This window comes from Dryobates pubescens, chromosome 23, assembly GCF_014839835.1.
Source record: "Dryobates pubescens isolate bDryPub1 chromosome 23, bDryPub1.pri, whole genome shotgun sequence".
Taxonomy (NCBI): domain Eukaryota; kingdom Metazoa; phylum Chordata; class Aves; order Piciformes; family Picidae; genus Dryobates; species Dryobates pubescens.
The window spans coordinates 11751488-11763357 of record NC_071634.1 but is presented as its reverse complement, the minus strand read 5'-3'; the positions used below and the strand labels follow the sequence as shown (position 1 = coordinate 11763357).

Below are 11870 nucleotides of genomic sequence, written 5' to 3'. Positions count from 1 at the left end.
GGTAGTGGCCCAAGGCAGCTCTGAGAAAGAATTTAGCAGTTACTTGTTATTTCCCTGCAATGTTTTTACTTCTCAATGCTACATCAAAATGCAAGAGAACACTCATGGTAATTGTTTCTCTCAAACCACCAAGACTATGTTAAACTTGAAGGAAATTGTTCTGACATTACCTAATAAGAAGAATGAAAATTAAGAAAACAGAAGCTGCTAAGTCAAGTTTGGCAGAACTCATAAAAAGGAAAAGAGATATGATGTAATCTGCTTTAAGAGTTCCAAAGCCACTACAGAATTTAATTTATAAGAGATTTTCATCTTAAAAAAAAAAACAAACACAAACTCTAAATTAAACCCATGAAAAAAAACAAACAAAAAACAACACAGCTTAACAGATTATGGAAGTGATATACAAAGCTTTGCAGATGCTTACTGAAACAGTAACCTTGCTGACAAAAGACAAGCATTACTAGTTCACGTAAACCACCTAGAGTTTATAAAGCCAAGTGGCAACACTTTCCCTGTCCCTCCCTGCCCAGTACAGATTCCATGAGGAATGTTCCAACAGTGCCAGTGACAACTCTTACAAAGCGAATTCAAAACTATTTATTTAGGAGCTTCTACAGGAACAAAATGAATTCGAGCAGCAATCTGGACTGAAGGAGTTCAAGCCAAGGAGGAACTTTAACCACGGGTTTTGTCTCATGTTAACAATTTCAACATTTATTAAATGTGATATGGTGGAATTTTAAAATGGAAGCTATTTTCACAATCAAAAAATGCAAACAGTACTGGAAGGTTTGGCATCAAAGTATATGAAGTGGCAAAAAAACCCAAACCCCTCTAGTGTACCCATCTAAAAAAATAGAATTCCATTTGAATACAAAATGAGAACTGTCGTTTCGTTATTATTGACAAAAGAGGCAGAAGGAAGTTTGTTCTGTAGAATAGTTTCGTCTGATACAAATGGTACAAAAATCTCCTGTGTGTACATAATGAAAAAGATCTGACTTAAAGCACCAACTATCTGCAGGATTTTAAAAGAGGGTATTGCAAAACGATGGAAAAGTAACGTTTTAACTGGTTTGCAAAATAAGCCTCAGTCAGATGTTGTCTTAAAATATTTACATTTCAATGCAGGTATGGTACAGGCTTTATCAAAACAATGTATAACTTTGCTGGAGTATATATATATATTAAAAAAAAAATATTATCCAGCTTAAACTGTTTACAAAAATGCACCGAGAGTGAAGAGTTAGAGACTACCAGTTTTTCAAGAGTAGACCCAGTTCAGACATAGAACACACATCCAGCATTAGAGTCAGCATTGATTTTCTTACTTGTACAAAGTGTAAGAAGTTGTTTTAATTGCAAATATGTGCTTCAATATAATTAACTCTACACGAGTTTCAAATGATTTAAAATTGACAAGATGAAGTAGAACAGATTGTTTGTCTACAGAAACATTAGGCCTCAGTAACATCCATCCCTCTCCTTCACTGGAACTAAAAATTTTCCAGGGATGTTCCCAAATCCCTGGTTTAGGAAAGTGTTTAAGCAACTGAGCAGCATTTACACCAGACTGAAGTCAGCAGACACATATTAGACATACACATTGAACTAGGCACATGCTTGTATGAATTGAGGCCTACAAAAAACAAAAGAAATATTCTAACAACATCTAAATTCTTAAGGATGAAAGATTGCACTGAAAAATGTGGTTCAATACTGTCAGAGTTGTGCAACATAGTTTTCCATTTTAAAAACTTCATCTTCATGAAGTTTGCCCTGTAAATAAGCATTAACTAGAGTTCTAACCAGCTGCTCAGTTCTGCAGATGTGTTTCTATCAGGCTACACACATGCTGGTAGGGGGGTTATGTTTCACTGTTACTTCTCTTTCCTATCAGCCCAAGCCTGACAGTATCTCCAGCCCCGCCTGTTCAGAACAAAGACAGTGAGGAAAGCTGGCAGTGTTCTGCAATCCCACATCAACACGATACAGGCTAGATAAAGACTAAGTACTAAACAAAATTGAACGTTTTAGTGCTGAGCTAGTGGGAGTACCTCTGATCCCCCAGATTCTTCACTTGCACCCTTGTATCTCTTCTAAAGTCAGCAGCAATGTTTTTGTTTCACTGAAATGGTGTGTTTGCATCTAAGTTTAACTTGTTATGCATGGTGACAATTTGCCCCTAAAGCCCATGATAGACAGTTGCTGCCCAGAGGGGATCAGAAGTGTTTTTCAGTACACGTATGCTTAATCTCTGCAACACCATGCTGTAATAAAGCAAACTAAGCCCTTTACAAAGATCTCATTGTCTAAGATACCAATCCATACAGACCTAGCACAAACCAATTGAAGCACAGTATCCTAGCACAGAGAAAAGTAACGAGAAGGATGTTTGCATAGCAAATCTCTTTTCCAGTTTCTCCTACGGAACAGGTGAAGTTGGCCTCCGACACAAATTTCAAATACGAGTGCAAAGTAGTGCGTAATCCTCACCATCGGCTTTGCTCTGTCTCTACAATTCTGCTTTCTTCTTCCACTTTGCTAACTGTAGAGACTTTTTGCCAAAACAAGAGTAGTTATCTCAATCTTGCTTTCCAAGCAAGTTAGTGGCACTCATTAAGTCTCTTAATGCTTTTTTGCTGGAAGAGAAAGAACGTCCCAGCCCTTGGTTGCCTCTATCAAGTGCCTCTGTCCATGACTTATCCATTCTTCTTGGTCCATATATACTCTTCCACAAAACCAGCACTTAAACAGACACTGCTGTGTTTCAGCTGGTGAAGTTTCCACCACCTGGTAGTTGTTTTTATGAGTCTTTTTGAGTTTCATTTTCAGCATACTCTGTTTTTTCGCTTGGTTTCCTGCCTCACCATTCTGAAGAGTAAGACGCTTTCGGTAACGTTTGACACCAAGACAACTACTTGTCCTTTCTGACAGAACTACTTTCAGGACTTGACCTTTATACTTGTTTATAGTCTTCATGACATTAATTATCTCTGGGGAGTCAACATCAGGATGGTTTAGGACCACAACCGGCTGGTTACGACGAGGGCATTTTATCAACTGATTCATTCTCAGAGGGACAAGCCGAAGACGTCTTGCTGTCAACAGATACGACATGTCAGAACTTGAGCTGGTTTCTGACTGAGTTCTTGTTTTCCTCTTGGGAAGTTCCCTGAGGCTTGCTTGTTTTCCCTTATTTTTGGGACTCTGTTGACTTTTTGAATAGTGTTTTCTTTGCTTACTCACATCACTGCTTTTCTGATAGGGTACAGCAGTGTCTTTGCTGTTACTTTTAATGCTTGCCTCTCGCTTTGGTCTTTGCCTGAGTGACATACATCGGGACTCAGCATTTGGTTCACTCTGACCAGGCAAACAAGGCAAATTACTGCTAAGTGTCTCAGAAACACTGACAGGAACTGGGCGAGGCAGAAACATTTCATTGCAATACACAGAAGGCGCTGCTGCTTCACTACTGTTTTCTATTCCATTTGAGTTTGGACTGCTAGTAACATTGAGTACTCTCAGTACTGTCCCTTTGGGGATAAACACTGGAGTAGCAACATGGGAATTTTTAGTTACTCTGCTTTTAGATGTTCTTGCAAATGTAAGCAACTCATCTTTATTGTGGTCTTCGCTACTAATTACATCAATACCACTGTGCACTTGAGGCAAGGATGCAGACTCTCCCACTTCAGTGGGAAGTCTCTCACAGCTTGATGAATTTTCTTGAGGGGAAAGCACTTTTTTACTAGAAGCTTGACATCTCAGAGACATGGGTTTCATGTTGTATTCAGCAGCAGATATGAGCTGAGCAATCTTTCTACATAACAATGTTGCTGACTTCTTATTACGCGTTGCATCATCCCATCTGACATCCTCTGGAACATTGTCAGCCCCAGAGCTAAGAGAAAATACAGATGAAATAACTGGTCCTTCAAAAGTGTAGCCTTTGTTTTGCATCTTCTGTAGCTCTAATGATTCCAGAAGATGACTGTTTTTTTGACATATGCTTTCACCTCTCTTTACTTTGCTACAGCCAAAAGTCACATCCTTGCAAGGTGGAGTTTTAGTGACATGAAAGTTTTTTCCTGCTTCAGACGACGTAACAGATTTTCTGTCAAAACCCTTATTGGATAACTGTGTTTCTCTAGAGCTGTCTGGCAGAGTCCTACATTCTTTGTTATTTCTTTTTAGAGGCAATGCATCCTTTTGTTTAAGAACTAAGGAAGAAGAATTTTCACCCTCCTGAACAGCTTCTGAAATGTTCTTGGAACTTTTCTCTTTAGAAAGAGCAGCATACTTTGGAGATCTAGTCACACCCCCTTCGTAACAATAGAAGTCATAATGCACATTATTTTCTCCACCTAATTCCCTACTTGAGGATTGAAGATCACTCTTTTTTTCAGCGTTATTCATCACCAGAGATGGAGAACAAAGTTCTATAACACCTGAATGAACATCAATACCTTTCACTAAATGAAAGCATAATTTTGATGTATCTTCTCTCTGTATAGACACAGAGTTACAATCCAAGAGCTGAGAATCAGAAAAACATTCAGAATTCTTGTCATATGAACTATCCACATTAAGCTGGTTGCTAACACTGGATAATCTGTCTACATTCACTTCCATGGTTAGTAACTCATTTTGAGAAATATTAGATGTCTTTTTTCCTTCTGCAGATGGCTCTGTACCTTGATTCTCAAGTTTCTCTTCAGTGCTGTTCACAGGTTTGTAAGTTGCTTCCTGCAGTGGAAATAGTTTAAGAACCAGCTGTTGTGCTCCATTCACTATTTTAATCTCTACTATCTGAGCTAAACAATTAGAAGGAACTACAAGTTCAGATGGTGCAATTACTGTTAAAGGCATCCCGGGTTGTAAAGGCTCTGTTTTTGGAGAATAAACCTCAACTTCCACACTTTGATTCTCACACACACTCGTTTCAGACACCTCCAACACTGTTTGATCCTGGACTGATGCTGTGTTTACACTACATTCCACATCAGGAGATGAAGAGACTGTTTTAGCTGCTTTACCTGGAATTTCACAAACCCTCTTTGATGACAAATTTGAAAGTTCATTCTGGAAAGGAATTTTATCATATTTCTGCTTTTCAGCTAAAGTGCTTTGTCTTGGTTTCTTCTGCTTGTGCTTAACGACAGCACCTGCCAGCCGTCTGGAGGGGGTTTCGTGCACTCTCTTTGTGTGTTTTACTATATAGTCATGTCTGACAGCTCCATACTCGCAGTACTGGCACTGATACGGAAAAGTCCCCGTGTGTTTCACCAAATGTCTCTGGAATTCTCCTTTGGTGTAGGATATGTAACCACAGTGGGAACAAATAAATTTAATTTCTTCGTGTTGGCCCACATGCTTTTTATACTGTAAAGGATCCTTTGTTGAAAATCTACATTTATCACAGTAGTATTTACCTGGCAGAAAGTTTTTAACTCTAAACGTTCTCTGGGTTTTATTTGGGGATCTTTTTTCATGGTTTTCAAACTCTACAGCACTGGCACCCTCAGGAACAAAATGGAAAGCTGGTGGGGTATTATGGCTGCACTTCTTGCAGATGAAACTTTTGTCTTCAGTCCACCCAGGTGTCTTATGCTTTTCTACATCTTGCATTGAAATTTTCTGAACACTTCTGCATTTTGTACAGTTTATCAGTGACAGCTTGTTGTTCTCAGCCTCAGTCCCTTGGTAACAGCAGTTTGGGTCATCATCCCCTTTCGATGGATTTGTTTTATCCTCAGAAGATTGCTTTGGGGATGTAGTTAATGTATTATTTTTATCATTAACTGGGCCAGGGTACAAGGTTGGTAAGATTTCCCTCATTTTTTTCAGCTGCATTTCAGAAGACGTGCCTCTGCATCGGTTTTGTCTAACAACAGCAAGAGACAAAATGTTTTCTTGAAGCAAGTCTTGTGTGTGGTGTTCATCAATCAATCATTCAGGCCAACAATTTGCAGAACATACACTCTGGAAGAAATGGTGCTCAAGCAACCGCATCCATATTATATTCCATGTTCTTCATTTTATTCAATCAACTTGCACCACTAAAGAATAAAAAGCAGAAGATAAAGTCAGTTCTGCTTCACAAACAGAGAAATAAAATGAACTAATAACTGAACTATTAGTGGACTACAGCTGAATTATACAGTGCAAGCCTACTGTTACTATACCACTGATTGCATTGTGCACATACAACCACTGCCTCTGAGCAAAACACACCCAATGAAATCATCCTTACCATTTGCTCTTATTCAAAATGCTCACAAATTCATGAAATGAACTGCTATACATCACAACCTAAAGAGCTTATGCTGTTTCGTCCACATCACAAAATACTTTATGTTTCAGAAATTTATTTATAAGCCTAACAAGAAAGACAATTGGTAATGGAATTGAGCAGCAGAATGTCAGTTCATACACAGCCCTTAACTCAGGTAAAGATCTGCAAGTGCCACTTGTTTGTGAATCCTGTCAGGAAAAAGGAGAGTGACTACAATGGTTACTAGAAACAGCCAACTATGAGTTTGTGGTTGAGGATTTTTAAGTTAGATTAGAAAATCCTTAAGTACAGAAAGAAGTTCTTTCTAATTGGTGCCAATGTTTCATATCCAAACAGTCCTGAACACCAATTCATAACAAGAGGCTATCCATACTTCATGTATTCTCAAAGTAATAAAGTCAAAACAGTCTGCAGCTGCAATATTAATTACTTTCACTTCTATTAATATCACAGTGTAATCACTCCTATGTATGTGAACAAGCAAATAAATAATTCACTTCAGCCTGATAATAAAGAATGTGTCAATCAAGCAAAGTAAACAAAGCCGCGGAAGGCAGAGGGTGAAAGTTAGTATCAGTGTAAAGCCACATTAGCTCCTGCAGTGTACCTGGCCCCACAGGTTTCAGTACTCTTACTGTTTCTTTTTGATACTTAACATGAACAAGATCTCAGCCTTCAAGCTTTTGTCAAGACTATGTGACCACTCTTATTTGGAAAATAAACAACTAAATTTGCCTTTTGAGGCAGACATAAAACAAAGTCTAAAGCAAACAGCAACAAGTAAAATCTATTCAACATTTTTCTTATTCAAACATTTTCTTACATACTGTTGCACAGATCTGCATCCATGGCTAGACCCTGCTTCATAAGGTAATTTCGAGATTTCTGTAGGTTTCCATACCTCCTACACATGGCTCTGCCTCTGAAATCCAGTTCCTTTCCAAGTCTGTCTACAGGTCTGATTTGGACTCCAAAAGCACCCTGGTGAGATCATCTAAGCAGCATCCTATTATAATAATCCTACAGGAATGAGGAAAACTGCACACTACAGTACATCTCCACCATGGTTTGACAGGAGAAAATATCTGATCCAGAAAGGTCTTCTTGCACTGCCCTGTGCTCCATCTGTCAGTATCCCTCAGTATCCCTAACTGCTATAGAGATGCTGCTCTGAAGATGATGCTCTGCAAATAGCAAGCATACTGATGTTACTTCAAATAACAGTAAAAATAGCTTAGAAAATTGGCTTGGGACAGTGAAACCAAACAGGTATATAACCCCAAAACTAATCTTTCATTCAGACCCATGACAAATACCATGTTGCTCAAGCCCAAGTTTTGAATGCTGTTGGAATTAACACAACTCATTTCAAATGTGCAGTGGGTTGATCCCAGCCAACAGCCACCCCTATATGTGTCTGAGTAACAAGGGGAGTGAAGTGAGAAAAAGAGTGAGAAAGCTTATGGGGCTTATGGGCTGGGACAAAGGCAATTCAATAGGTGAAGCAAGGAGGTGATGCACCTTCTACTAGTGGACCAATGGCCAGTCAGTCTCAGAGCAGCAGCCACCTTGGAAACCAACCCTCCTCTCCTCCACTTCCAGTTTTCATTGCTAAGCATGATGTTATATGGTATGGAGTAGCCCCTTGACCAGTTCTGGTCATCTGTCCCAGCAGTATGCCCTTCTACTCTCCTGCCTACTCCATGACTACTCTCTGCAAGAGAGGCAGGGAGGGGCAGAGGAGAGAAAACCTTGATATTTTGCAAGCACTTTTCAGCAATGTGGTGGGTTGAATCAAAACACTGGTGCGTTATTAATGCTGGTTTAGCCAAAGATCTAAAACACAGCACTGTACAAGCTGCTGTGAAGTATTTTAACTTCATCTCTGCCAGAACCAGTATAAGGTGAAAACAACTGAATAATCAGGTGATGTTGAAATGACAGAGCTGCTGTCTCCCTAGCTATTTTCACCAGTATTTCTTGAACATCAAATCATCAAGTAGTTAACAAGACAAGGTGCAATGCAAACACGATCATTATTTTGGATAAATCTAAACTAAAAGATTTTGACTTAAGATTTTTCAAGCTACAGAGCACACAGACCAATCCAAAGATATTGTTCAAGGATGAAGAATGGAGTAAGAAATACCCGTAGTGCTAAAATCAATTCCAGTTCTTTTTACAGGAATGGATTCAGAAAGCATATAAAGATATTTTGAAATACAATGAGGCACCTGAATTTGGGTAAACTGAAAACAATTTAGAGGCCCTAGTTTGGGGGGAGGGGGGGGAGTGAGGCAGGAATAAAAAGCATTGTAGCAGGAACGTAGATGTACATGGGGGAAAAAAACAACAGAAGGAAGACAGACCAAACTTTCCCACTGATTCTTATGTAACACATATCTCCTGTTCAATGACATTCAGAAGTGAGGCATTTCATAAAGTATTCCAGTGTTTCACACAACACTAGTGTATCTTCAACCTTGCTGCTCTAGGCAGAGATCAATAGTTCTACAGCAGTCAAAAGGTATTCCAAACAGTGGATATTCCATTTGCATGGAAGGTTAGAAAAGATCAATTAAGCACAAGAAACACAGGCAGAAGCCTCCTCTGCAGCCTGTGCCAAATTCATCCAAAACAAGCTTTTTTGCACTGCAGCAGATTACAAACCACTGCTGTAGCCACTGTAAGACAGGAATTGCCAGTGTCTCCCCATTGTTCTATACTCCTGAAATTTCCATTTACTTCAATACAATAAAACCTCATTTATCATTTCGAATAAAAATATTTATTTTCTGGTGATTTAGTTTGATTTTTTATCCTAAACTTTAGGTTGCTATCAATGAAATGGGTGTCACGAGCAGCATGCATTTATCATGTGTGATCGAGTAAGACCCTACTTCAACAAAGCACACTAAGAGTGCCTCCAACAATCAATGCCTGCTTTAGTATTTTAAAGCACATAAGTCATCTCCTAAGAGAAAAGTTTAAACAGAACTGGAAGGCACTGTGCTTCACTGCATCAGGAAGATATAGTCTGTATAAATTGAGTCTCTGTGAAAAATCTCTAAGCTTAAAATTACCTTCTTTGTATTTTACAATCACATACAATGTACATACATGTATTATCCATTTGACATCAACTACCTCTGTTACACAGAGTGAACTTACTGCTCTACTGATTCAACTAGGTAGCTGCAATTACCAGTCATTAATTTTAGTCCTAACGAGTGGGAGAGATCTGAAGTGCTTCACTCAATTCTTTTAATCAGTGCAACATTATACTTGAGTTTGTACTGTAACCAAACTATTCAAATACACTAAAGACATCTTATCTACTCATTCTTACAAAGACATTTTGTTTCACTATAATCACACAGTCCTAACACTTCTTTTGTATCTCAAATTCAGATGAAGTTTTTCAACCAACAGGAACAAGGAATGTCAATGCAGAGAATTAAGAACAAAGACCATGAGCCAGGTTTTCAGAGCTTACTTTTATTATGAAATACACACTTATTCCACTCTACACACACAAAAAATAACAATTGATTACATCCACAATTTTTACTACTTATGGTCTAAAGTGATGTAAAAATACCATATGAAAATAAATCGCTGTTTTTAGAATGCAGAAGTGAAAAATTGCCCAATTTATTGACATTTATCATCAGTGGAAGGAAAAAAGGTACATACATGGACTATACAGCAGTCTACTGAAATGGAGGTCTGTTCTCTGTGGCTCTGGGATTGAGGCCTAGCTTTATTTGTATCTGAAGGACAGACATTTCTGACATACCATTCGATTGCTTGATGGTCTTCTTGCAATGAGCTAATAACTACTGCATCGAAAGCAGTATTGCAGAGGTTGCTCAAAGATGTTTATGCAGTTGTTTATCACTACATGCATGATCACCTTTCAAATTTATGCTGCACATTTCATCAATTCGAACAATCTACATCCATTTCCAAAGTCTTTCTGCATGCCCAAAGGACAAAAACTAGGATTTAGCATTCTCCTGCTCTAAGCTTTAAGGCCCCTAAGCAATAAAGCCAGGAAGAATAGCATGGAAGAAAATGGGAGAGGAGAGGGAAGAGTCCCATTAAAAGCACAATTCTTCCATGTCCAGCTCTCAAAAAACTCATGAAGATGCAAAGATTCATTTGTACAGGTTTAACTCCTGCTCAGATTAGCTACACACTGTCTGCATGTGCAAGAAAAGGGCCTTGACTATATCCATGTATTGTAGCAACAATGCAGAGCACAATGCTGGCACACTCTTTTTTAAAGAATGTCAGTCTTCTCAATAAAATAGGCTGTTTTTTTTTATTGAACATACATTTCAGGATGCTTTGGCTACACCACTGGATCATTCATTTAGAAGAAATCCAAGCTATTTGCACCTCTAATTTAAGTGTCAAATGTAATACCTCTCTCTGAGAGATTCTCTTGCAAGGAAATTTCATTTGGGATTTGCTGATACAAATCTCATGCCCAAACACTCTAAAGGACTCAAATCACATCGAAAATGCAGAATGCTCTATTTTAATCAGGAATGCAGTTACTAACCCGAATGCTTCTTTTCTTCAGGCAGAAGAGGAAGATGACAAACCTGCACAACAGCTTCACAGCCCAGACGAGCCCAAAGCAGGCTGATGGCGTCCATGAGACAGCAGCACCCGCCAGCCAACACTAAAAAATCCCATTTCCTTGGGCATCCAGCCCGCCCTCGCTGATGTGCTGCCGCATCTCCAGTGAAGAGCCGCTTCTCTCACTCAGGACCCGTATCCGGAGGTCGATCCCCGAGGCTGACCAGGGCAAGACGGCGGGCGGTTGGCGGACCCTCGCAGGCCGCAGACCTCCGCCCGCCACCGCCGCCGCCGCGCAGGCGGCTCCGCCCGCGCCGCTGTGCAGTGCCGCCGACAGCCCGCAGGGGGCAGCACCGCGAGCACCGCCGGGCCGCAGCCCGCGCTGGGCAGTAGGACCCCGTGCGGACGGGCAGAACAGCGAGCAGCAGCCAGCAGCCACCGTGCGGGCTCGAGGGGCTGGGGGAGCCTTACCTGGCTCGGTGCTAGACGAGGAGAAAATACGAATGCTTGCCTCAAGGGCAGGCCCCGCCAGCCGCCAATGCTTCCCTTGTCTCCAGATGCACGAGAAGCACAACGCCGATCCTAACGCTCTCCGGCCCGCAGCCTTCCCTGAGGTACTTACCCCAGGCGAGGGCTGCCGAGACCCCCGCTGCCGCTTACTTCAACACAGCACACGGTAGCGAACGGAACTGACCTCAGCGGCCGCCGCGGCGGCTCCGCGCCGCCTTATTGGCCAGCGCTGCACCGCTGCTCCCGCCAGCGGCCCCGTGTAGAGCTCTACTGAGCCGCTCGGGGCTCGGCGGCGGCGGCGGCGCAGGCGCGCTGCGCGCCCCAGGCCGGCCCGGGTTGGCGGCAGGCTCTGTGGGAAGAGTCTGGTACCGAAGTGGTACTTCGAGGAGCTCCGGGAAGCTCATCTCACACCTCTATGGGACTTATCACCCAGTGAGCAATGGAGTATGAGCCGTGGGGGAAGAGCTGG

The 11870-nt window shown here is 41.0% G+C and overlaps 1 protein-coding gene across 3 annotated transcripts; it reads right to left on the bottom strand.

Moving 5' to 3' along the window:
* Positions 1–1212: 1212 nt before the first annotated feature.
* On the bottom strand, positions 1213–11645 carry ZNF518B (zinc finger protein 518B). Of its 3 annotated transcripts, none has more exons than XM_054172258.1 (2): positions 11363–11645; positions 1213–6065 (listed from the first exon to the last, which is right to left on the bottom strand). In XM_054172258.1, exon 2 carries the CDS (start codon positions 5857–5859, stop codon positions 2632–2634), a length of 3228 nt encoding a protein of 1075 aa, XP_054028233.1. In that variant the 5' UTR covers positions 5860–6065; positions 11363–11645; the 3' UTR covers positions 1213–2631. The 3 variants fall into 3 exon arrangements, with proteins under 3 accessions (XP_054028233.1, XP_054028235.1, XP_054028234.1); XM_054172260.1 differs by having other exon boundaries at positions 11514–11645; XM_054172259.1 differs by lacking the exon at positions 11363–11645 and adding an exon at positions 10872–11166.
* Positions 11646–11870: the final 225 nt, after the last annotated feature.

Bases quoted from the DNA above. Each gene is read 5' to 3' on its own strand.
- ZNF518B (XM_054172258.1), bottom strand. From the start codon at position 5,859: ATGCAGCTGAAAAAAATGAGGGAAATCTTACCAACCTTGTACCCTGGC.